General features: G+C 37.2%; 1 protein-coding gene and 1 long non-coding RNA gene across 2 annotated transcripts; one reads left to right on the top strand and one right to left on the bottom strand.

The window, feature by feature from the left end:
- Positions 1-721: 721 nt before the first annotated feature.
- Positions 722-23960, bottom strand: CCDC39 (coiled-coil domain 39 molecular ruler complex subunit). The gene is made up of 20 exons (XM_074878181.1): positions 23850-23960; positions 23242-23361; positions 21954-22100; positions 20746-20904; positions 19721-19813; positions 19507-19635; positions 17616-17807; positions 15840-15943; positions 15369-15501; positions 11929-12123; positions 11041-11205; positions 9593-9730; positions 8064-8272; positions 6682-6805; positions 5284-5443; positions 3658-3764; positions 2205-2345; positions 1882-2061; positions 1559-1647; positions 722-946 (listed from the first exon to the last, which is right to left on the bottom strand). The coding sequence occupies exons 1-20, from the start codon at positions 23958-23960 to the stop codon at positions 784-786; spliced, it is 2859 nt and encodes a 952-aa protein (XP_074734282.1). The 3' UTR covers positions 722-783.
- Positions 16497-27293, top strand: LOC141947232 (uncharacterized). Its single transcript, XR_012630056.1, has 3 exons — positions 16497-16582; positions 23004-23327; positions 27238-27293. It is a non-coding gene; the product is annotated as an uncharacterized LOC141947232 (long non-coding RNA).
- The last annotated feature ends 447 nt before the right edge of the window (positions 27294-27740 follow it).

A 27740-nucleotide genomic window follows, 5' to 3' on the forward strand; every position in this document is an offset into this window, starting at 1 on the left:
AGTTTTAAGTGTTTATTGTCTGGGTAAGTTCAAGTGTGGGCCTGTTTCTTGTTTGGGGTTTTTTTTTGTTAGGCATTTGCTTTACAAGTAGCTTGAAGGCAGTGGTTTCATTGCTGTGGAAAAAGTTATTTACAATGAGATCTCCAAAGATGGTTGGCAGAACACACCAAGGAGCTAATACCTGGCAGACTGCACCATAACAGTTGTATTTCAGCTGCAAGTTTTCCAAGTAATTCAACAGACATAGGTCAGTTACAAAAAAAAAAAGGTACTGTGTAATTTTGAATAGAAAAAGTACAGTTTTACTGACTTTAATCATATACTGTCATCTTTCAATTAAGATATGATCTGAGATGACTATTTGATTAATAGTCAAGGTTGAGCTTGAAATGAAGCATGCATTTTCTTTCCTGGGTTGTTGCAATGTAATCTAAAACTATTTTGACAGCAGTGAAGATACCAGTTTACGAAAATTAATGGCTTTAACATAATTCTCCTTTTCAGTATAGGAGAAGTGAATTAATGGCTTCTGAAGGGTTTTGTGGATCTTTAGTTCTCCAACAGCAAAATGAGGAAGTAATCTAAAGGTTAATTTATTTTATTATATAAAACATGCTTAATATTTCTCCTAGACAATTTATTACATACTGCAGAAGAAAGTTAAAACATACATTTCTGATGGAGATTAATGCTAAGATTGCCAATATACCTTAATAAATACGTTACAGATTAATCAATTGAGAAGTCTTAACTAGTGTAAAGCTTTAGCTTTCAAAAGATTACTTAAGACCTTTCTTTGCATTTGGAAATAGCGGAGGTGCTAGCTCTGCTGGGTGGCTGTGGACCCACAGCAGCTGCTTCTGCAGGAGTGTTGATAGGCAAGCTCAGATCTATGACTTTGAGTGATAAAGTCTGACTGGAGCCTGAACTTGTGCTTCTGGAGGATCTGAAATACAAAAGTCATTCATCAGTGTGCAGAAATCCCTGAATCCAAAATAGAGCTTCTAATGGTGGCTTACAATAAAGCCACCCAGCAGCAGTGTTTATTCTAGGTAAGATCCCCGACAATGATCCTCACAGACACTACCACTAATCGCTTAAGTAACCTGTGGGAATGTTGGGTCATAACAGATTCAGCATGTTACATGCACAGTTACTTGAATAATATGTTGACCAGGGGAAAAAAGTATCAGTAAAAGCATATGTGTCTGTCTTCCCTATTTAATTAGGAAAGGGAGCTCACACAACCCAGTGCAAAATGTGGCTGGAGCTCAAACTTGTGCTTTTATAATGTAAAACCACTTTTTAATTACAGCACAGTTAGCAAAAGTAAATGTAATTGCTCTGTAATTACTATTTTAAATTGATGGATGCTGAAGTAAACTGTGTATGAGAAAAATCTAGTAAACTTAGAGATGGGACATTATAGAGTGTTCAGGAAGTGGAGACAAGATAGAGGAGACCTTGAGGAGTGAGCAATTCTGTCATTTAGGGACTAATTTTGCTGTTTTAAACTTTAACTTAAAAAAAAAACCAAAACCACATTGCTACCACTTACCTGGTAGAAGCTAGTGAGTGTTGTGTTGATGATGATCGAGAACTTTGACTATCACCAGCAGAATTAATTGCAGGAAGCTCTAAATTGGACTAGAAAATTCAAAAAGGAAAAAAAAAGTTGACATAATGGTTGCATAATAGGACTGGGTATATCAGGAGGGTTTATAATCCTTTGTATCTGAAGAGATGTTGAAAGTATATGAACTTCCTGTTTTACCGTAAGTGTAGTTTATTGTTGAATTCAGGAGTTGCCCTTGAAATACACTCATCAGTAGACCAGAGCTATCAATCAAGATTTTGGTGGCAATTAACTGGAAAGCTCACCTGGTGAAAGTACATTTGAAAGGGTGTAGTTAAATCAGGATTTGCTTCTAGAACATCAGCTAGCAATTTGTCGATGGTTCTGTTGAAGTTTTTCAAGTCACGAAGATCAATGTCTCTTTCTTCCTGTGTTTCTGTTTTAGTTTTCTTCAGAGACTGAATTTCTCTGGATAGTCTGGAACACTTTTAACAAATATTTTTAAAGCACTACTGTTAAGAAAATGCAATGCTTTTTCAGAAACCTGCCAAGTTTGAATTCTGTGGTTTTAACCATACTACTGTCTATTACTATAAAGTTAGAAGTTGTCATTAATGAATATACAAACCTGTTTGATAACCCTTTCTAGTTTGGGCTTCTGGTCTTCTATGTCTTTGTTCAGCTGCAAAATAAGAGCTTGTTTTTCCTTCTTTTGCTCTTGGAAGAGGGCCTCCTGCTTCAGTACTATATCAAAATTTTTTTCCATGCTCTGCAAATTCATTTGAACAGCAGTTTTAGTTTATAAAGCAGTTCTCATACCCTTTCACTTTTTGTATTACTGTGTGGAAGTATCTTATTGCTACTGCTTGTTTCTAAATGTAGCTCAAACAATTAATACTAATGATAACTCGAAAGTTTCTGCCTGTCAGACTGTTTAGTGGCTAAATACCTGGATAAAGAGACTGCCAGATAATTTACATACCTTAAAAAAATATTACTTCAAAGGTACAATTAATGAAGTTATAAGTATGTATTTTCAGATGTGCCTCTGAGCAGTGTCTACAAACAATCTGACACAGTATCAACTTACTGGTGCCAGCTATCCCAAGAAAAATAACATTGTTTCCCCTGGGAAGAGACCTGTACCTTTGACTGGAACGAACCCTATCAGCTCCCTTAAGTGTGGCTCTGGTTTTGTTTTTAAAAAAAAGTTAGGAAAGGGTATGCTTTAACACTTCATTATATCCTAGGACTTACTCCCTGATGAAGATATGTCCCTTGTGGATTTCAGAGATGTTATTTCTTAAGGTGCATGTCCTGTGGTGGTAGAATAAGCAGTAGGAATATTTGACATGTAGGCAGTGACTCAGGGCTTAGAATAATCATGTGGGATATAATAAGATCCCTTTGGTTTCTTCTGCTTAAGAAAATTTTAACTAAAATGTCACAATTCAGAGTTAAGTGTTGTTCTTTCTTAAGGGCCAAGTGGGCTTTTTGATAATGAGGGGAACCACAAGTCAGTCCTTGATGTGGAACCTGAACACAAGCTATGCTTCACCTGCATTTACAGCTCAGCCTGCTAAATTACATCAGCTAGCTTTCTTTAGTTAAATTAATACTGCTTAAACTGAAGTTTAATGCTAGTAAAAGAGAATATGTTATCCTATAAAAATCCTGGGACCTAGATGCCAGAGGACACAAGCTGTGTGGATTTCAATTTCTGCAGTGCTGGACAGGATGATACAATATAGTGGTGTATGCTACACAAAAATACAACTGCTTTCTTGGATGCCAGACCAGGGTCTCTCAGTGTGCATCTGGGATTGTGAAACTTCTAGCTGTATGTGACTAAAAAGCCTAGTTTCATTGTGATTCAAGAAAATTCAAATAAGCACTTAATTTTTGAAAGGAGAGGTAGAGCATTCTCAAAAATTGTATCCATTCATACAAAGCATAGGGTATAAAAGAGAACCGGCAAAAATTTGTCCTAGAATTTCCTGTTTTCAATAGGATGGTTTGTGTGGATTTAGCTACATGCTGCAGCCTTGTCTGTTTGATTAGAGCTTTTGCTTGTATTTTACCTGGAGATTTTCCTGAAGTTCCCTGATCTGTCGTCTTTTGTATCTGTATTTCTCATCAGCAGCCCTTTTCTCCTCCTCTAGTTTCAATTTTTCCTCATATTCCTCACCTGTGGTCTCAAACAAGGAGGCAGCATTAATGCTGGACAAGCAATGTATACGACTCAATTTTCACCTTAAAATAAGTTGAGCTTTAAAGTAACTGCATCACAGAGTACTACTATCTTAGTGCTGGGAGTATTATAGAGACCTCAAGGTTTAAGGGTTATTTTAAATACTCCACTACTAATTCCAGATCACTGTAAAAAAGCAACTGGCTTCATTAGAATGATTTAAGAGCTACTGCTCTCAGAGCCAGCAGAGGGCACAAATGTTAAATAATCAAATATTTTCTAGAATTAAGTTTATGTTATTTCTCATGGTGTTGCTTTTTATAAGCTCAACAAAGAAAGTTCTACTGAAGGAGACCAAGCTTAGGAAGTCTAAGTGGCAAAAGAAACCACAAATGCAGATATTTTCCAGAATTCTGAGGAATTTCCAATATCCAAAAGCTTGTAGTTAGGTAGTCCATATTTTTAAATCTTCTGACATTACACTGAAATGGTGCAGTTCTACTCTTCCTCATCATTTTCCCAAATGACAGGTTACTACTTTTTTCTTCCCCTTCCATGTGAAAATCAGAGATGACGGTGTAGCTAAGGGATTGGTCTTCATCACTAGAGTACATATACCTAAGCTGCCGGTGCAGTTGCTCTGGGTACAGTTTTGTGCTCAAGCTGGCTCAGTTTACCACAAGAAAGTAACAGTGGCACAGGTTGTCCTGCTTCTGTAATTTGAATTAGTAGCTGTGTGTGATGCAGCACTACTAAGAAAGTATTGCTTTTTGTGCAGAGTTTTATCCACTAGACCTGTTGTCCTGGTTTCAGCTGGGACAGTTATTTTACTCCTAGTAGCTGGTACGGTGCTGTTTTGGATTCAGTGTGAGAATAATGTTGATAACACACTGATGTTTTTAGCTGTTGATAAGTAGCGCTTATCCAAAGTTTTTAGGATTTTTCGTTTCCCATGCTCTGCCAAGGAGCAGGTGCACAAAGAGTTGGGAGGGAACAGGGCCAGGACAGCTGACCCGAACTACCCAAAGGGATATTCTATTAATTATTAAACTGTTCTTATCTCAACCCACAAGCCCACTGGGAGGGGGGGAGAAGTGAGCGAGCAGCTGGGTGGTGTTTAGCTGCTGGTTGGGGTTAAACCATAACACCTATGTACTTTAGTGGGCACCCCTCCCTCCCAGTAACGACTTTTTTTTCCCCCCAGTAATTGTTTTTATGCTTTGCCTCTTCTGAGTATTCCTATTTATGATTACTCACAAAATTTTTATAGGCTTAGAGATTTTTACATAAATCAGATGGAGGAATGTAAATATTATTTAAGTGCACCTTACTGCACTTTCTTCTGTGCTTATTTTGCTGAACTATTCACAGTAGCATGTGAATTACACTCTGTTTTGCTACTATCAGTTTAGTCTCTGATTCATTTTTTTGTGCCATGGAATTTCCCCACTATATACCTGAGTTATACTCTCCATCCATAACTCACGCAGCAAATAGCAATTTCTATTTTACGTACTTGTCTCAGTGACTTCCTTGAAAGAGTTTCGGTAATTGCTGTTGCAGTTATTAAGTACACACAAAGTGTTTTCCAGAGCTACAATTTCTTTTTCAGCCTTGCAGATCTTTGTGTCTAAAGCATCCCCTTCGCGTTGAAGTGCTTCCTTTTCCTGTGCAGCCTGAAAATAAAGCTGATATTTTAGGTGATTGTACCTATACTGCAAATATGAGGACAATTATACAGGAAAAAAAAATCTGCAGTATTTAGGGGTTAAAATCCTAGGTAGCTATGGGGCTTGTCTGTGTTGTCAGGCTTGAGCTGAGATTTGAATAACTAGAAGAAACAGTAGTTTACGGTACTGGAAGTTCTTTGAGGGAGTTCATGTGCATTTCACTGTAGGTATCTCTCCTTACAAACCACACTGTGTACAAAGCAGTTCCCAGGCTTTGCACTGCTGATGTGAACTACAGCATATGCTTCACACCTGTTTCTTTTACCCACAAAATCCAGGTAAGACTTGAGATTGTACATTATATAAACCCACTGAGTATTAAAAGTCATCTAGTTCGTCTGGGAATTACTCACATCTGATCAGTGAGATTTAAGAAACACAGCCACCTGGCGAAGGGAAGTGTTTTCTGTAGCCCCTCAGAAAACCTGATAGGGTGAAAAATCTCCATAGTTGTAGAGGGTATACACCCACAGTGACCACAGGGGTTTTACTAAGGGTCTTCTGCTGTGCTGGATCTCACAGTAGCACAAATACCATCATTAAGAAGTCTTACACTTAGGAATGAGAAAAAGATGGACTTGAGAGCCAAGATCACAGCTAGAAGCATTTTGCTTTAGGAAGAAATCAGAGAATTTGTGGAGATCAAAAATAATAGATTCTTGTTCCAGAATCAGGGTACTGCATCATGGACAAAGACTGTTTTGGTTTTTTTTTTTTTACTTTTTTTTCCCCCAATGAAAAGCTAAAGTATGCATGGGTGATTGATAAGTAAAAGGGGAAAGTTGACATTCTTCAAGGTATAAACGCATTATCATAAAATAAATACCTAAAACCAACTCTGAAGGGTAGAAGAATTTAAGATCATGTGAGACTCTGATAAACTTGTTTTCAGTTTATAGTGGATTACCACATGACCAGTACTACTTGTGTCTTTATAAAGCAATGAGCCCTGAAGTGAAAATTTTCCAGCTGCTCAAAATTAAGGCTCCACTGCTGTTAGGACTGACACAGATATTCATGTGAAATTGCTGTATCATTTAAATAACCAACAGTGTCAGATAATGTAAAACAATTAGACTGAAAGTAAGCAGTAGGCAGGGATGTTGTCTTAGTTATTCAAATAGAGCCCAGGGAAATCTATAGCTTAAATACTTGAATTATAATGAATTATGTTAATAAAATACCTTAATTACATAGTAGGTATGAGTTTTGTCCTCTTCTCCTTCGGGTGGCATCATGACAACAGTAAGAATTTCGTATCTGCATCTCAGTTTATCAATTTTACTTAGGCGATCTTGAAATTCAGCACTGATTTATTTTGGGAAAAAATAAATGGGTTGAGAAAGTGTTTGTCTGGTAGTGTTCTGTGGGCAGTTCTTGCTATAGCAGTTTAGATGACTGGTGTTATTCCGGCAGCCTGCCCACGTACCAGGAGGCAGGCAGGGCAGCCGTTCTGCTGCTGCTGGTTTTTGTGGCTTTCTGTGTTCTCCCAGCCAGAGTCATCCATTTTTCTGGTTACCTACACTTCTTCTGCAGTTCTAAACTGATTCAAATTTATTTCACATTCCAGATCACTGCATTGTGAGAGGCTGTGCCACAGTCCTCCCCCAAAATTCTTAAAAGTTTGGCATTTAAATCCTACAGCTGCACAAGCTGCCCCCTGCTGATATTACCTTAATATTGCCGCTACTCGATGAGCGTAAGCAACAGTAGGCAACAACCCCAAATCAAATTACATGGAAGTATCAATTAGCTGTGTAATTATCAAAGGAAAAAAGCCACACAGTCTGCACTCTCGGTGAGCAGTTAAGCTTCAGTCACACTAAATCACTCTAATTTCCTATTGTGTGGGGTGTGGTTAGCAGAGGAGGGAATAAAAAGCCTGCCAGATTTCAGCAGTTCAGCTGCTGAAGAGCTGATTTTTGGCTGGATATAGATACTGGGATTTCAGAGCTAAAACTGTCCCAGATACTTTCTACTGATTATTAAAGAAGGGAAAAGTTATTTCACACATGGTTGCTTTATAAAGGGGTACATATGTAATTCAGAAGATTAAATTTTGTTATATAGGACACATAATGGAGAGCTCATTTGTTAAAAAAAAAAAAAACAAACAAGCATGAGTCAAAGAAATTACAGTTTTATCAAGCAGTTGGGAGTAAACCCTCTTTAAAAGCAACTTTTCTGTTTTAAATATTTTGTCATACCTCCAGATAACAATTTCACATTTCCTGATTATTTTGAGAAATGCAGGCTCACACACATGACATTTACTCTACAAAGATGTCTGCAGCTGAGGTTTCCTCTCAGTACTGTAGAGGATCTTCACTAACAGTATGAACAGTAATCTCTCGATCACCAAGGGGTTAAAGCTGTAGGCTGTATTTCAGAGAAGGGATCTCTTGCTAGCTTCAACTGTCTCAGTACAGAACTCTGAGGAAAATTCATTTCATCTTCAATTTCTCTAATTGTTGAAATTGGGTAAAATGCTTCTATTTTGCAGTAAGCCCCCATATAAAATGTACTCAGTAAAAGTTACAAGTTTAATTTCTATAAGAATATTTACCTTATGCGTTGCCGTTCCTGATCCACAAGTCTTATCTGGGAATCCAGCATTGCCTTATGAATCTTAATTTCCTCAGTTCTTTCTGCTATGGCTTTCTTTAACTCCAATTTTTGTTTTTCCAGTGTTAGAACTTTCTCTGTCTTACTGCACAGAGTATCGTGAAGACGGTTCAGTTCTAGTTTTAAGAGATTATCTTCGACCATCATCTCCTAATAAATGCCAAAAAGGTCTCAAAATAAGAAAGCTTTTTTAATTAAGATTATTTATAACAGTTAATAAGGTAATTTTTTTTATAACGCATCCATCACCTTATCTTTATTTTATATACAACCGTAAGACTCATTTTGCTCTGCATTTAAAATGTTCCAAGTTTCTCATTTGCTAACAGTTGGTGAGTGCAATAGGGGTAGTTTCCTGAATGGTTTTACACAAATTCATCAGACTTTCTAATTCAGACTGAGTTATGTGTTGTTAGACTTTTCCATCTACAACTTACTTTCAGTTCAGGTGGTTTCAAAGAAATTAAATAGACCTTACGAGGAACTTTCTGAAGCAGTTAATATCTCACTTGAACCATTATAGCTGTCTCGGAATATGTTCTAGATTCTTTAAGTCTACAAGTCCTGTCATTATATGAGCAAATTTATAGATACCAAAGTTTATGAAAAGCAGCAAGTGGTGAACTTCATTAGCATGCAAACACTTTGAATCATTTTTTAAAAATCTCTTATGGATCCCAAGCTCTATACCATTTTTTCTCTGAGTTGTTTTATGTCATCGGCTTCTTTCTTCTGTTCCCTTGAGTTTCATCCCAAAAGAAAAGTTCCAGGTTGAGAGAGTTTTCATTGAGGAGCAAGTGCACCAGTTAAGTCGATAGCAAAACTCTTTCCCCTATATTGTTCTACTATTTTAGTGCGTCCTTTGGGAAGGCTAGAGCTTACTGTGGGAAAAAATATGCAATAATTAGAGGATTGGGAACAGTTTTTTTCCTTTTATCAAAATATGGGGAGAAGGACCTCCATTTTATTTCTAATTCCTTAAACTGGAATATAGATAGATCCAAACCATCTGCTGGAAAAAATCTTGCAATTTAATAACAAAACTGAGCCAAACTCATTAGTTGGCATCACAGAGTGTGAATAAAAATTCAGTGCTAGGTAAAGATGTCCTTGAACAGTAAATACATTTTCTATTTTAAAGGCACTTGTTTCTCAGAAAAAACCCAACACTGGCCAGGTGGCTATTGCAGTATAAGTATTGTGATTAAATTGATAACCCAAACAAACTTTGCTGTATACAGAGGAGAAGCAACACTTTCACTAGTAAGGTAATAGTGATGAAAATTATTTCAAAGTTTGGGAAGAAAGGTGTAAGTCAAGAAACTACAAAGATGATTCTGATGGATATAACGATGTAGCACTGTGGGAGGCAGACAACAGCCTTCAGATCAAGTCATAAGTTTATGTGTTTTAAAAAAACAAACAAACAAAGATGTCCTGTATTAGTAGAGTTGCAGAATAATACTGTACCTGCTTAATGGCTTTAGCTTTTTTTAACTCCTGATCTGATCTCTCGTTGAAAAGATTTAGTTCATTTATCTTGATCATCATACCACTTGTTTCTTCTCCTGTCTTATCCATTGCTCTCTTGATGAAATGAACATCACTCTGTTTCCAAATAAGTTTAATTTATTTCAGTGAATGTATGTCGCAACAAAAGCTACCAGTTAATTTTAAATGAGATATTTTTAAGTCTTGGAACCAGGAACCATCATCGTCTTGTGTCCATATGCTTCTCTGCAAACGGTGCCTACAGCATTGCAGTCCTCATGCAGAGTGCTGTTGCAATATTAACGTTATTGCTTGTTTTATTTGGAGTGTAGTAATTGTTATTTATACAATATAGATCTTTCAGCCAATAGGGCAATTCTAATATAATTGTATCTTTTGGTCTAGACAAAAAAATGTCCTGGTGTGTCTGACCATGACTTTGATATTCATAGTTCGTCTTCATAAAACCATCTGTCTTTGATAATACTTCAGAGTATGAAAAAATTCCTGGAGGTGTGTTTCAATGTTTGATTATACTTATTGCTCAAATTTTGCCTCTCTTCAAAATTGAAGTGTGGGCAACAGTTGCCCAACATTAAATCTTGTTATTGCATGGGTCTCCAGTTAAAGGGAGCAGTTTCTTCCCCTCACTAAATTGATCAATTTTTTTCTTAACTATCACTTTGAGAAACCAGTTGTGATGCTTTATTAAAAAATCTTTTGACTTTGTATGGTTTCTCTTTGAAAAGGGGTTTCTAGAAGTGCTAAAATATAGCTGAATATTAAACAAATACCTTTCTTAAAAAAAGAAATTATAAATTGGCTACGGAATAACTGACTGGTTCATATCTACAAGAAAGGTAAGTGCATTTTTAGAGAATTAATGATGGTCACTGGATAGTGGAGAACCAGAGAACAATCATGTATATGCAGAATTCTCACATGGGAATAAAGACAGAAAAATAGGATTTCTGAATTACGTATCAGGATAGGGTCAACTAACTCCAATACTTTCCCTTCAATTCAGTAATGTTACTCTGTACAATTTCAAATGCAAATGTACTTATTTTATGAAAAATATCAAAATAGTAGCATCACAGAATAACATTCTCCTATTTCAGCATGGTCCTAACGATAAACTCTGACATTAGCAAGCAGTCAGTCACATCTTTAAATGAAGTGTGAGCTTGCTTTTCCAACGTTTCAGTGCTTGTCTTCATGCTAAGGTGTCTCAGTTGTGCAGTAAAGACCTATTTTTCTGGAAGGTATAGGGAACATAAGAACTTTTCCACAGGGGTTACATAAAGTTCAGATATCTTTTAATCTTCTAATCTAAGACCAAGTTATTAATTAGTAAAACCTAATCTACTTAATTCACTGAGGTTTCTAGGTGTTACACAGTAAACCTGATGTTTTAAGGAAGTTACCTGAAGTTTCTTGTGCTGTGCATGTAAAACATCATATGTATTTTTCTTTTCTTCTAAAGTTTTCTTAAGTTCAGCAACTTTTGCTTCCAAAACTTGTTTTTCATCTGCATTAACCTCCCCTTCTAACCGTGACAGCCGTCTCTGTACTTGCTGAATATAAAAATCCTGTTAAAATAATTTTTAGAAGAATTAATAGTCTGAGATAAGCAATTACAGCTTTCCTGGAAAACTAAAACACTGGATATAAACTTGGATATAAATGTTGGCTTTAGGACAGTCACCCAATTAAGCTATTGTTTTTATAATAATTTATGGCTTATAGACCTCATTAGCAAAATATTCTCAGATGACTGATGTGCAGTGATGGTTCAGGGGTAATCTTCTAAAAGAGTAACAAAGCATACTCAGCACAGCCTGCTGTAGGGAGGCTTACAGTGGAGTTGCCATCTTGCTGTTACCAGTGGATGCTGATATAAAAGAACAAATTTTCAAAGTGGTGCATAGGAAATGTGCACAAAATCCAATTAGTAAATAACAGGATTTTGGCATGTACCTCTTGTATTGCTTTAAAAATTTACCCTGAGGTGTCTGTGGTTCAGAGGGATCAAAGTAAAGAACTGATTTGAGAAATTAGTGGGAAAAGCAGCAGATCCAAAAAATAATGAAATACACAAGTGCATAATGTAGCTGATACTATAGCAAGTTTCAGTTATTTCAATTTTATCCATATATCTAGAGACAGAAATAAATGCAGACTTCAAATTGTACTGCATGGCATTTCCAAAATGGTAAGATGTTGACAAAGGTCACAGAACTCAAGCAATTTACTCTCATTAGACCCAAGAAACATAGTGTCAATCATAGTATGAAAGTATGTTAATGTTTTACCTGGTTATATAGTAATTCTTGTTGTTTTAATACATCTGCATCAAGTCTGTGAAGTTGACTCTTAAGATTTTTAAGTGATGTTCTACTTCCCTCAATTTCCGCTAGAACACACTTCTCCTTATCCTTCTGCACCTTTAACTCTTGAGTCTTCTTGAAAAGCAGTTCTTTTAACTCATTCGTTTCTGTTTCTTTTTCCTGGTGACAAATCATTAAGAAGTAATTAATCACATCAGAAGGAATTTCTGAGGAATTACTTGCTTTTATTAACCATATACAGGAAGATTAAAAAATTTCAATGCTATATCCATTCATACAAACATGGAATTTCACAGGTCTTCAAAATGGTTGGCAAGAAAAGTCTTTGACTTAAAGAGAAAGTAATCTTTTTCTTTTTTTTGACTTGGATCCTGCTCTACTATTACATGACCTTTTTATTCCATTATGGGAATGCTACTCTTTTCAGCCTTTCAGAATTCCTGTCATCCTTTCAAAAAAACCCTCTGTATTGCTTCCAGTATATGTGAATATTTGGAGAAATATAATAGAAGGTGGTTTATTAAAACTTGTAACTCTGTGTGTATGCAATGTACATATGTGTGTTTATATTAAGTTGAAATAATTTTGTTTGAAAAATTAATTATACATTTTAAAATCACGTTCTTCTTCTCAGAGATAAATTGCCATTAGCACCTAAATCAGTGCAGGAAATGAGGTTTTAGTAGGGTCTGTTATAGTAAGACAGTGCTGAACATTTCAGGTTATCTGAAATGTACTGAAAACGACAAAATGGAGATTGTGTTCTTTTTATAACCCTACCAAGGAAAACAACTTTATTCTTTCACTCCCTTCTTCCACCCCTGCACCCGAATAACCAAAAGACCTTCCAGAGCTCAGGCTTTGCTAGTTTCCTGTAAGGTACATCTCTAAAACGAGTGATGTGGCATCACAATCCTGTTCTGAAACACTCATTTACATTTAGCTCAAGCCTGGGACAGAGTTTGAAGATGCACATTTAAATTAGTATTGCAAAACACCTTAGAATTCACTTTTCTACGTTGATTAAAAATGTGCTTATTCTTGGTTTTATATGTATACATTGTGAAATTTTCTTGTGAACCATCTTGCTGGCTTTAATAACAGTGAAAGATCACGCCTTCTCTAAGAGTTCATAATCACATTCTACCAAACAGAATTTTTTTGTAGTTGAACTTGCTGTAAATGCAATTCCAAATCTAAAACTCAGGAAGTGAAAAACAGATGTAAGTTTAATATGAGATCGTCATGGCCTGTAGCATTTTACACTGCTGTCAGTGGGCTTTGGATCATGCCTGAACAAAGGAATTTAATTTCAGAAGTAAACTCTTTTTATGCATGTGCCCAAGTCTGAGCTGTATTTCTGAAGCTAATGACAATGAATTCATCCACTAAAAGTGGGTCACGATTTGACCTTCATTTCGTAGTCTTTCTTGCATATCTAAATTAGTTTATTTCATAAAATTGTTTTTCTCCCTTTAAGTGAGGTTGTTAATAGAGATAAGATATTCAATAAGCTTCACTGTGCAACAGTGTTTTGCCACAGATTGAAGAGGGAGAAGTATCACAGAACTGAAGCGCAAAATGGTGACATTTCATCCACATTGTTCCTGTAAATATCTCTTCACAGTAAATTAATAGATGCAGCAAATAGCCCTGTGTGTCTAATGGTGATGGAAAGCACGCTTCTGACTAATACATTACAGACATTGTTCAAGAACAGTTCATCCTAGTTAAAATATTAGCCTGAAGCTGTCGAGCTGCCAAGCTCAATGTCATTTTAGGTTATCCGCCACAGATGCAAGTAGAGAAACCCTGCTAATGGTTTAGCCACCCTGATAACAGTCTTAAGGAGAAGCAAATAAGGTTTTCATTTTAATGAAATGTTTTATCATTACAACTTGTTTTCAAATTATCTGAAAAAGTAAAACAGTAAGTAAGGCCTGTAATTTAAGAAACATTCTGTAAAGGAAAGACATCCACCTCTCTAGTTTCTGTATGTATATTTAAAATGTACAGTTAATGCCTGTGGAGTTAAGAAGTTTGAAAAATAACACTCAATCTACTGCAAGGGATTATTTCACATCCATGCTATGGGAAACACAAATAGGAAAAAAAGAGTATACAGTGGTATGCACAGATACAGCTTTGTTGTCACTTGTATGGGAACACCTGCTGTCACATTAATTTAACCTGGTCATGCTACAGTAAAGAAAGCTTCAGCATATCCAATACTCAATTGTCCAGCATAATGTAAAAAAATATTTGTATCAAGTTCAGTCAGAAGCTAAGTAGTAAAATGCTTTAAAAGAGTTAGTAGCAAAATGACAAAACAGTAGAAATGTTTTCTGAAATGTGGGAAAGTTCAGGTGATTGCATGACAACATTGCATTTATTCCAAAGCCCTTTGCAGTTCATCTGATGATAATGAATTGGGATATTTTTATTCCTATACTGAATTTGTAGCATAAGAAGTGGGTTTTGAATTCTAAAAAAAGTATTATTAGACATGTTAAAAAAAGTCACCATATTACAGCTTGTACGTGCCACTTCCCAGATCAAAATCTTTATCATCGTGAAAATGAAATCTAAAGTGAGACAGTAATTATTTATTAGTCCACAGAAAGGTAGATGTATCAGAGTATCATGTAGTAGAATTAAAATAATGAAGAGGAGACTAGGCCAGCTAAATCTGATTAAAAGACTTCAAAATCTGTTTTAATCCCAGTTTGCCAAAATCATAGCTCTTTAGAGGTTTATAAATTTTGGTGGTGTTTTACTAAAGCCAAGTGTTCAGTGGTAATCTTACTGAAAAGTCATTTTGACAAGATTCTCACTCTTTAGCAACTTCATTGATGGGAAACCGGTAGAAGCTCAAGGACCCTCACTCCTCAGCAGCCCGTGAAACAGAATGTTTAGAGACAGCTCCCAAAAGGCTAAGCAAAATACAAGATTTTCAAATTTTTCAGTGTTGTAACAAAGCAGAAGCAAAACATTGCTACATTTTTATAAAAAAGCCTTGTCACATTCCAGTAAATAACTTGTACTTCAAGCAAGCCAGGAAGTTGTAAGTAGCTTTTAGCTGATGTCAGAGGTAAATGCCCCGTTCAGCACACTGAGGCAGACAGGATACTGGTTTTCTATCTGATCTGTACAATGGCAGTCCCAGTATCCTATGTTAATATATGGGGACACCATCTTCTGAATTACTAGGACCGCTTGTTTTGCTTGAGTTTTCCCAACATAGATACTGATGTATCTATATGCATCTTACTTCATTGTGTGATGAAATAGCTACATGTCATATTAATACTTACATTCCATTTTAATCCATAAATGTTTGTTCTAGATAGAGTTTGCAAATTCAAATGAATCCTTGTTTGCAGAAACCATGAAAAACATTTTACCTTGACAATTTTTTCTTCTTCCTTTAGTATTTCTTCCATCCTCAAAGCTTTGTCCTCTGAACTAAGTGTCTCCTCAGTCACAAGCTTCAGCTTATTGGAAAGACTTGCATTTTTTTCATTAAGAAAGCTTAATCTAAACAAAATTACATGATTTAACAAGTTAAACGTATGTTGCATATACAACACTGCCAAACCCAAGCAGCATACCTTACTGAGCAGTTGCCTAATAAAGCAGGCTGAATTTGAACGTATGATAACCCAGACCCTAACTCATTTTTTCACACCCTTTAAAAACAAGGATTACCAGGAATATTTCCTAAATTGCCCCATGCCAGAAACTATTCAGGACGTGAAGTAACAAGAAGGTTGGAGGCTTTAATCGTCAACATTGTTTAAGGTTCTTTGCTAGCTCAAGGATTTGATTATATTACTAATCCTTACAAATGATAGTTTTAAAGCTCTGTTTCTTACCTGGCTTGTTTTTTCTGAATTTCTCTCTTCAGATTGGTTACTTGTGTTCTCAAAGACTCCAGATCAGAAGCAGTTCTGTCCACAGTGGATTTCAAAGCATCCAGCTAATAAATTACAAAATGGAGCAATCAAGCTCTTATTTACTTTGGTATATGTCAGGATATTTAAAATTGTAAGGGACCTATTTTTTGGAAAGTATTCCGTTTCTTTTTAACAATGTTTTCCAAATGAGAAGTGCTGCAAATTCTGAGGTGCTGTAAATCAGCAAGCTAGTAAACTCAATAGACTAATTTAGATAATCTGAACACTGGGACAAAATACTTAAGAACACAGAATGAATTATGAAGGTGCGGTGGGCTGCAATTCTTGTCTAACAGCATCTGTATAAATGGAACCATGGTTTTATAGAGCACAGCTGACTGATGCGGTTCTTTGTGAACATGGATACCTTTACATATCTAATAAATATTTCTAATTCAAACTTTGTTGGGTACATAAAATGATCTGGATTAAGATAATGGAACACCGTGAAAAAAATACACATTTAATTTGGTAAAAAATACATGACAGCATGCACTCATTAAACAGGATAGGAATACTTTATAATCCGTAGCTCATTAGTGTTCACAGTATCACTTAACAGTGTAATTGTCTTCTCTTTCACAGATGAAGAAACCTGATCAAGGGTATATAGAGCAGGTCTGTACCAGAATGAGAAACTGTGAGGTCACAACAGTTGAACTGTAAGTCTGTTTCTTTCCTTGTTTCTCACTTGCATGCCACAGATGTTCTAACTCCTAACAATGGGAGATTGTTCCTATTATCACATTATGTAGTATTAATTATTTAAAACTTCAAGCAAGAGTCTCACAGTTTAGAGATGAAAACCTACCAATTCTGTGAACCCTCAAGTTTGCATGAATTATAGGGTAATCTAATAGCCTACACCTTGTTTGAGCTACCTACAGTTTAATAAGGGTATCAGTTTATGAACCACCTGCTACAGAAAAACTATCCAAAGTTAAGGCAACAGCAGATGCAGGTTGTTGGTGTTTTTCCTTACATTGCCAAGCTTGCTGAGTAGCCCAGTGTCACCATTTTCTTGTTAAAATTTACACAATACAAGTGTATTCCTTCTCAGTAGAGCCATGAGACTTGAATTATCTCTTAGAAATACTTCTACAGGCATTTAAGTAATTCAGCAGTGCAGCTCATTCCTAGCTTTAAGTGCAGATTAAATATAAGTAACAGAGTAAGTATGGACAGCATTATGCGTGGCTTGTTCACAGGGCAGCCCTATCCTACTGCCTCTTGATTAGAAAGCCATGTGAAAGTGTTGGGGTTTTTTTCCCCAAGAACTGTAATCAGGTTAAAAGGGTCATCAGCACTCACTTCTGAGAGCACGTGATAGAAATTGTTTGAAATCTGGAAGAGATTTCTCTCATCTTTATACAATACTGCTGTCTATGTATGCTAAAGGCAAGACACGCCTCCTTCTGAAGCATCTAATAGTATTCCACCATTTAAGAGAAAACTCATCCATTTTATACCAACACAACAGAGAATACAAACTAATCTCTTCACCACTATCAATGACAGGATTAAATTGAGGGTTCAGATCCCAGTAATCATGAGTAGACTGAGAAGAGCAGACATTTTGTTGAATTATTAAGAGTCTAGTATAAAACCAGAGAAAAGCAAATGCTATTCCTGTCCTTCCTCCATCTAGTCATAAGTTATAGTTTGTCCCTTTCTGAGCTGTTTGGTCATCCTTACCTCATCCTGCAGCTGAACTCTGTAAGTATCCTGAGCCTGATACTCATTTCGGAGGCTGGTAGCTTCCCGTTCAGCAGAAGAAATTTTCCTTTCATATTCCGTATTATTAAGAGTTTCATTTACCAAAAAGGAAGTCTTCTCTTTCAGCACAATTTCTTTCTTTCTAATCTCCTGTTTTATCTCTGTTATTAGCTAACAGGATAAAAACATTTTAGATTTGCTTGCATTAGTTAAGATGTTGTTAGATTAATAAAGGGTACAACCAGAAGACAGACTTGCTATTAAGACTACTCTTTACATGAGACAGCCTAGTTATCACATTATTCTTAAATTACTTTATTCCACTAATACATCACAACACCAAATACCACAATTGTTTTGGACTGGAAACTTCCAAAATATTCCAATAATGTCAAAAAAACATGACACTATAAAGTTGTATGAATTAAAATAAATTTTTGATTGACTGAACAGGGGAAAAAAAAAAGCTATGAGAACAAAACTTCAGATTGACTTGAAATGAAGGAAATGCAAGAGGAAAATTGCCAACAGTAGTGGTGCTTACTTTAGCTGACAGATTTATAGCTACTGAGTGAAAATTGTGTATTTTGAAAGGTTAAGTAAAATATTAGCTACTGGGAAAATTATACTGTAGTTCTAATGTAAAAAAAAAAAAAAAAATCTGTTTACAAAAGCATCAGTAGGACTATTCCATGGACTACTAATATATGGAAAGTTGGCCAGAGCTGGGGTTTTTTTGGTCATTGTTGGGGTTTCTTTAATATCTGTTTGTTGTTGTTATTTGCAGGAATGTTCTGACCTGAAATACTTTGAAATCCAAAATATTTCAGCTAAATTAGACCATTATATTTTCTGTTTGGTAATATTTCTTCTGGTTTGTCATTTTCTATTATTACCTGTTTAAACCATGTTTCTGCTCAGGGTCAACCTAATATCCACATGTGCAACATAACAAAGCTGATATATTTTCAGCAGGAAATACCAGCAGAGCTAAGGATTTAGGCAGACCCTTCTTGTACATGCAATTATTCTTCCCCCCCTTCAAAAAAGCCATTGTTACTTTGGAATCCACATATATACATTTTTTCTCTACACCGATCCTTCAAGCTTTTTCTGGTGCATCTGTCCTATTGCCCTGCAGAAGTTTTCTGAGGAGTTCACCTTTCTCCTGACAAAGCCAGGATAAAATATATTTTATTTGTACCTCTTGCCATTGTACCATCTGTGCATAAGACACTGACAAAACCAATGAACACTATACATTTTAGAAATTAATACTAACTCATAATGCCCAACAGGATAAGAGTGCTGTTGCTTCTCCCCATTTGCAGAATGTACTTAAGGAACAAGTTTTAACCTTATTGTGATTATTTATCATAATTCTGACATAAATGTTAGTCATGCATTTGTTCACAGAGGTAGTAATATTAATTCCTTCAATAACAAATATTCTGTTTTCTTTTTTATATTGCATCTCAGACACAGAATCCCCTCCTTGCAGTTGACTGTCCTTACACTCTAAGAAACAATACCCCATTTTGTTGCTTCTTAAATTCTTAGAACACAGAAAAGAAGATACTGAAACTGGCATGCTCTGCATTTTCCAACAACCTTAAGATTGAAAATTAAACCCTGCATAGTATCAAGCAGAGCACCATTACTTACACTGAGAGATACTGCTTTAAATTCTGACTCATTTCAGTAATATCTGAACTTTGAAACACCTTAATAAAATAGAAGTAAACACAAAGAGGACAGTGAACATCTGAAAGACCCAATCACTCTATATGCGACTGGCAAAGTTCCTATCAATATCATAGATACAAAAGTAGGCTGATACACTGATATGAATCAGTTACAACAGTTTTACCAAAGCACAATGATCAATCTGTTGATCTCTTTTCTGCATCTGTTGTATTGCATTCTCCCACTGCCTGATGACTTCTTGCCTCTCCTCATGAACTCTACGAAAATCTTCAGCTGTCTTGTCAAGCTCTATCTGTTTAAAAGAAAGCACCCCCATGATTTCTGATTTTTAAAAATCCATATATAACAAGGTATCTTCAAGAACCTTAAGCACAAACCTGAGCTGTTATAGTTTCTGTAAGCTCATGATCAAGAGCTCTGCGCTTCTGATTTGCTTGCATAGTCAACTTTTCTACTTGAAGGGTTAATGCCTAAAATGAAAGGATATGAAAATATAATGTATTTGAAAGCAAATATATGATGTCTTATAAATTCTTAAAGCTCTGCTACAATTAGGGGTGGAATTACTGAGGCATCAATTTTATTGTGGATTAGAAAACAACTGAGAATCTTGCCTCCCAGATTTTGGGTCATACAAGAGGCCATAATCTTTCATCAGCCCTTGGGACCAGACTGAAGCTAGGCCAAAGTAACCTTCCACCATGTATAATTGTGTACGTGGTGTCCTCAGCATCAGCTATTTCACTTCACTCTTCTCACTACGCTGTGTAACTTGCTAATGTAAATTATATCACTGAGATGTGTAAGCTGAAGTTTTTGCGTTAAGTATTTAATGAGTAAAAATCAATTTCTTCTCCCTGTATTTAAAGGTTCAAAAGCATATTAACCAGAGATGTTTATCTCTAAATGAATATTATACTTGAGAACTAAACCAAAGTCTTCTGAGCTTGTGATGGAGTGTTTATACCATTTTTCATTATTCTAGGCAGCTTCACTGAAATAGCCATACTTTGTTTCCAGTAATATTAACAAATTCAGTTCTAATGGGAAAATCTACACTATTTGTCCATATCTGGCATGCATGTTCATTAAACTCCTCTGTTTTCTAGGCTTTATTATCTGTTTGTGCACTTTCTCAGAAAAATTCAGACTTAAATTTTACCCAGATGAACAAATTAATGTCTTCAATTATGCCTTTCACCTTTTGTAAAACTTGTTCTCTCTGACCTTCAGAATGAGCCTCATATGGAATTGCACTATTATGCTAAGTGGAAAACAGTTTAAAAGCGCCGTTGTACAAAATCTTGTCTCAGTCTTACCTGACCTGATAACAAAACAAAATCTTCAAATGCTAAAATGATTCTCTCTTTTGTTTCTGAAAATTGGTGTCATCACTACTTACTCCTAGTTTCCCTTCATCTTGTTGTGCATACTTCTGGATTGCAATAGCATCATTATCTTTACGATTTGATTCCTTTATCCAGCTTTCCAGAACTTCCCCATCACAGTTCATCTGTCGTTTTAAGTTTTCCAACTTCTTAGTGGTTTTATTTATAATATTCTAATAAAATTAGAGATAAATTAAAGGGTGAATATTTAATGTCTAACATTTTCTTTGAATAGTAATTGAAACAACTAGTTCAAGCTACTGTAACAAGTTTACACACATCTTGTCAACAGAATTGCTAGTTTTCATTTTTGTTATTTGTGTATCATACTTGAGGAATGCTAACACACATCCTGGTCTTAAAGAAGAAACAAGACAGTGAGTGGCCACAAAACTATAATGCAAATAATTTTAAAAAGAAAAGTCAGCCTCTGGCGAGATATACCTGAATGTGGGATATTTATTCTACACAATAAACTGATCTGAGGTATCACAGGGTAAAGTTTCTCCCTCATACACTAAGGTCCAGTTCTTAGACCCTTATCCTGCATAGCGATTTACAAATGGCCCTATGTGACTGTGAAGTGACCCTGACACAAATATGAGAGAATCTGGATCCAGCTGAATAGCAAGGATAGCTTCATCCTGCTACCCAGTCTGAGAGACTGGAGATTACACACAGGCATAATGAAAAGAAAGAGAGCAAATTAAAAAATAAACAAACATAATTTAAGTTATTCACAGACAGACAGTTCCATTAAACAGACAAACACCTGTAATTAGATAGCATTAAATTACTACTTTTTTTTTTTAAACGTAAAGCAAGTTTTTGATGTCAAAATCATGCCCCAAGTTTATTTCATGGGCGAAGATTTGCCACTGACAATTTAATTTTTAAACCATAAAGAAAATACCTGTGAGAATTAACAAGATAGTGATATGGACATGTGGCTGTGTATCTGGCATTAAGAACATTAAGAACTGAAGTATTTTAATATCTAGTTAACATTTTCTAAGTCTTGACCAGTCTATGCAAGGAGATCCTCAGTCATTTTACTTGCCTACACAGGGAAAAGCATATCCAGATCATTTATTATAGTTTACAAGTTTTAATTATAATTAGCTATTCTTGACATACCATTTTTTCTGCAAGTGAAAGTGAGCACAAGTCATAAAATCTAACTGCAGTATGTGTGTTCTCTTACAAAAATTTTAAGCCTTACTTCTTGACTGTTTTTCTTTTCTCTTAAGGAAACTATCTCATCTTCCAGTCGTTTAATCTCACTTTTGAGATGTCCAAGTTCTCTCTCTGCGAGGGCTTTAAAGTGTTGTTCAGTTTCAATTTCATTTTCTCTGGCTTTGTAAAGAGACTAGAGAATAATACAGTTCAGCATTTTACAATAAACAAAAGGCATATGTCAACAAAAACCCCTTTTTTTACATACAACCAAATCCCAAGTCAGAGATGGTATGATTTTGTCACATAAATACTGGAATTTTCAGAGAAACTTTATTGTTTGGATTTTAGTATCTCAAATATATGTATTCTAATATATATACACACATCCACTGTATTGTATCAGATATTCACATTTATAGCCCTAAAAACTCAATTCAAAGATTTTCACCCAAGATTCAGAATCTTAATCTTTCAACATCAAAATCTTAGTCTCTTGGTCACCAGCAGCTTTATGTCAAAGTTCAGGAGGCAGAGCAAAAGAAATAATTCTATTGTTTCGTGCTGAGACAGACCACCACCAGGCTGGCCCATAGCAGTATCTCTATATTCTAATCTTTCTGACAAAAGTTGTTTAACAGTTTGGGTTTTTTTATCTTGTATAATAAGAAATCTACTACTTACTAGGATCTTCTCCTAAATAGAGAATAGTACATGATGTCTCCTTCATGTGCAAATTAAAACTTGAATCTAGCCCCCCAAAATTAAAAAGTTCTTCAGCAGGGAAGTTTCTTAAGACTTTTTCACAGAGGATATTTTACCTGGAAGGCGTGCAGCTTTGACTCAGGACTCTTTTAGAAGTGTTAAACCACCCATTTTGGCCAATTAACTCTGAGTATAAGCGAAGACTTACCCCTTAACCACCTCACTTCATTTTTCAAGTCCATGAATTAACTCCTTACAACTAACTCTTGACCATTATAAAGATTATAAATTTGTTTTTCCCTTACACCGATGACCGATTTTTTTCTTATCATCTATAAAAGTCTCCATTCATAAAGAATTCTAAAATACATCCTTCTTGTCTTTCTTGTAGGTACAGTCTGTTGTTGATCTTGGATTGTCTTTTTCGTCTTGGATGGTCTTTTTAATGACCATCAAATCATACCACCAAGCTACACGGTTTAACTTTTGTTTCCTGTGGAAGTCCTGGAATAAAGTCCTGACAAATCTCTTAACAAAGCTGGCAAAATATCTGGGGATACCAGCCACAGAAGGATACCCAGGTTACGCATCTGCCCGATAACATGGATCTGCTGGTGGCAGCGATTTACCTGAGTGAAGCCCAACTCCTGTCTTACGTTTTTCAAATGAGATGTCATTGCTTCTGTACGCTCTTCAAAGTTGGTCAACTCATTTTGTAGGTTTACTTTTTCTTTTTGCATCTTCTGCAGCTATTTAAGAATTAGAATTGTCAAGTAACTATTTTTAGTTGAGCACTTATTTCCTGCAACTACTTAAAAAATATAGGCATTGCAATTACTAATTAGAAAACGTCAGAAGCACGCACTACGTTCCTCCCGAGCAGTGAAATGAGCGATTGCAGAAGAAAATCCCGAGCTCTGCGGAGGGAAGGGGCAGCCTCCCGCTTGGCGAACGGCCCCGCCGCGGAGCGAGGGGCGGCGGGAGGCCCGGGGCGGCCCCCGCCGGCAGAGGGGACGGGCAGGGAGGGCCCCGCTCCCCGCTTCCCCCCGCGGAACTCAAGGGTTTTTCCTCCCTCTCTCCCCGGGCGCCCCGCGCCCTGAGGCGGGCGGGGAGGGGCAGGGCGGCGGCCCCCTCGGAGCTGAGGGGCCGGCCCGATGGCTCCGCGCCCCGGGCGGGGGAGCCCTCCAGGGGGGGGAGGCGGATCCCTCTCCCTCCCCAGCCGCAGCCCCGCGCTCACTTCGTCCTCCAGTGCCTTGTTCTCCGCGTTGGCCACGGGCACGGCGTAGCCATCGTCCCAGCGGAGCTCGGCCAGCACTGAGGCGGTGGAGCGGCTGCCCACGCTGTCCATGGCGGCAGGCAAAGCGGAACGGCGGCAAGGCCGGGCGTCGCCGGTGGCCTTAGCAACGGCGAGCCCGCGGCGACCGACCGACCGGGGCGTGGCTGAGGTGGGAGCCGCCTCCCGGCCGGCCCGTCGCGGCCCGGCCCTTCCCGCCCGTTGGCGGCCTCACCCCGGGAGGGGCCGCGGCCTGGCGTGACCTGGGGACATTGAATTTGGACATTTCTGGTCTCGGTGCCTACGTGAACTCATACGTAGGGCGGCTGTTAGCTCTGGGGTTACTCGACCTTGCCCGCAGTGGCCTGTAACGGTGCTGAAGAGAAGGCATCGGGCCCAGTGCCAGGCTGGTATCCTCGAGGCCACGGCTCAGTGACCTCCCTGCCAGCCCTGCCCGAGTCACAGCTGCGTCCGCTCTGGGGTCCGAGCCGCAGGGTAGCTCACCTGCTGCCGATAACACCTAACGGCAGATTTCTGACAGGGCACGTGGTTCGCATCCTGTTTCTGAACAGGCCTCTGGCCTTACCCCCCAACGACTGACAGCTGGGTTTCTGGAGCCAAAGATTGCATTCAGGTGACCACAAACACTAATGCTCTATCCTTTATAAACTTGGCTGTTACCTTTTTGAACCCACCTGTACTTCTGGGTTGCAAATCATCCTCTGCCATTTTGTTCCATCATTCATAGATGGAGAAAGGCACCCTAGTCTTGGCAGGAAGTGTAGTCTTACTGCAGAAACCCTCTGTGGTGATTATTTGCCCTGGTTGTCTGGTTAAAACATCTGAAAAGATATTAAAGGAATCAAAGCATGATTAAAAAGTGCCTGAACAAAACAGCGATAAGCACTGACAAATGGTTGGGAGGTGGTTTGGAGGAGCAAGGAATTTTCACAGGTTTGTTATAAAACATGGGCCTCTGTCATAGTAGCAACACTGACCATAGCAGGAGACATTGATCTTGCTAGATCCCTGCGTGTGTTATGGAATAACATTTTCAGAGAACAAAAGACTCCTGAAGAATGGTGAAAGTCAGGCCTGATGAGGATACACCAAAAGGGGTACTTGCAGTATTGCACAGACTATTGCTGGTCTTCAATTGTTGGTCACTTCACTGATCGTCCCCCTGAGAAAAGTCTCAAGTTAAAAGTATTGAAAAAAAAAAGAACAGTATGAGAAGGCAACCTAGTTTCTTAAAAATAGAGGAATGGTACAGGGCTGAATAATATTTTTGAAGAAGCAAGCTTGGCAGTCCTGCTAACCATCAGGAAAATGTAGCTCGAGACAGTAATTGGCAGCAAGCAGCCTCCTGTCACCTTCCTGTTTGCCCTCTGTGCTGTATGAAGTTGTGATGGCCAAAGTCCTCTCTTTTGATGTCCTTGCATACACTTTTACAGCATGTAGCTCAGTGATTATGTCCATCTGATTGTGAGAATGATGTGCAGAGCACAGTTTGTGTCTTCCAGAGGAAGGTGGAATGATTTGACCTACATTACCAGAGTGGACAAGGCAAAGATGGTCATCTGCAGGAGAGTAAAAGATAGCTGAGATATGTGGCCATTAAGAAGAATGATAATTTCTATAGGCAGAAAAATCAGGCTTTGTAAGGTATATGTATTCTTGATTCTAGTATATGTGGAGGAGACTTCTAGAAGATTGACGTGTAGACAGCTGGCTTTTCAAAATGAATTCTTAGGACCAGCAGCTCTCGGCATTGATCAGTGCAGAGGAGATGCATTGGTGTGATAACAAAGCAGAAGCTTCAGCTGTTTGGAAGGTGTCAGGTGAAAGGGCTGCCTGCTAAGTACTGTGCTTTTTGACCCACTGGAGGGTAGCGTGCCAAGAGCTAGGTATTGCAGAGTGCAGTTAGGTGACCTGCCTGAATGAAAAGGTTGAATTCCAAAGACACTACAAGCTACTAGAAAGACTGCAGAGACTACAGTGGCACATCACTGTGTACATATTAGGGGCCCCTTCCTTTCCTACCCAAAATGAGAACCTCCTTTTACTCACTGTTTGTGAAAAATAAATGCAACTCGCCTTGCAGGGATTTTAAATTAACATCTGTAATGCAATGTGGCATTGCAGTGATGAGCACCTGATAATCTCATGTTATCCCAGCAGAGCTTGTGTGTTAAATAACATTTGAGACCAGATCGTGCCTGAGAAGAAGAAAGCAAATTATTAGATAGCTGTTTGTTATTAGGTGAACGCTCAGTCCTATTCACTAAGACGGGCATACACTGGAAAAATGGTAATTTATAATCATGTACCATAATGCATACATGCAAGAAACCAAACTAAATCAATCTTGATGCAGTTATTTAAAACATGTACTGAACTTTTGAATTTTTGTAATCATAAGTGTTCTGTTCGTATGTTTTTGTGAGTACAGTATTTATACATAGTGCTTGAAAAGTATAAAGTGTTGTATGACTAAAGAGTATTATTTCACAATTTTCATGGAAATTCTACACCGCTTGGTTTCTCTTGCCTGATCCTGACTAAACAAATCTCCATGATATGCTTTTGTTTGTATGGCTTTTCCCTTCTCTGCCTGTGCTAATATATTCTGTAAATGCATAAACGTTTGACAGACATGCTAATCCAGCAGATGGTGCTGCATGTCTGTGTATTTCAGGGGGTTTTTTGGGGTTTTTTTTAAGAACAGCAGTTATCGACTCCTCAGTTAAAAGGGAAAATATAATTCCTATTCTTAAAAATATATATATACACACAGAAGAGCTTTTTTCTAAATTATGTGTGTTATTTTTAAAGCTGTTAGAGAAACAAAAGTAATTGTAACATGATAAACTATTTTCCTCTGTTAACATCCTTTTGGATTGAATTTTCAATTACGTAGACCACTGTGCCCATTTGTTCAAATTACATAAATGTAAAATCACTGTTTCTGGCCTTTAAAGGACTTATGGCTCCTCTTGTGCCTGTTTAAAAAAAAAAATTCAGTTTTTGTTTGTTTGTTTATGCCCAAGCTCTTTAAATTATTATCTGTGTGAAAATAAAGATTTCAATTATGATTTGCTTTCTAACAAATGATACTTTTGTTATCTAAAATACAGGAAAACATTTTTTTCCTGACGGTATGTCTAAGCCATTTACTGAAAAAAAGACTCATTTAAAGGGTTATTTCATTATTTATAACTAACCCAGTGTAGCCAGTTAGTGTCATTTAATCACTGTTTATAATAAATTTCCCATGTGAACCTTTTCCTCTGTAAGTCGCAGGGTGTTTGATAATGGGATGTAATGGGACACATTGTATCTTTTCTTTCAGATGGGTGCACTAAGACTGCCAACACAATGGAAGAAGCAAAAATGGGAAGAGAGATTGAGGGGACTGCACGAGTGAGTATGAAATCAGAACATGCAGGAAGTCTGAAGGATGAGAATCTGGCATGATAATGACTTATGTATTGACTAAAAATCTGATGTCTTTATTGAAACCTGGATCTCCTGACTTAGATAGGAGAAACACAGTTGCATAAAAAGGAAAATTGCTCATAATCCAAGTCTGATGTGTTATCAGTTACATATAGTCTATTGCTAACCAGTGAATGTAAATTGACACCAATTTTAATACATTGGTTTTAGGAAAAAAAGACAAATATAAGACAAAATCTCATCCTTCTTAAGTTTAAGGAAGTTTAGATTTGTCACCAATAGGTTCTTTTTGGCCCATTCTGTACTTTTTGCATAGTTGTGCTGGTAAACGCTGTGACTTTTGCTGGTACAGTGCTGTGGGCATGGGCTTTTGTGTGGTGGATATGGGTGCAGAGG

The sequence above is a fragment of the Strix uralensis genome, chromosome 9, assembly GCF_047716275.1.
Source record: "Strix uralensis isolate ZFMK-TIS-50842 chromosome 9, bStrUra1, whole genome shotgun sequence".
Lineage (NCBI taxonomy): Eukaryota > Metazoa > Chordata > Aves > Strigiformes > Strigidae > Strix > Strix uralensis.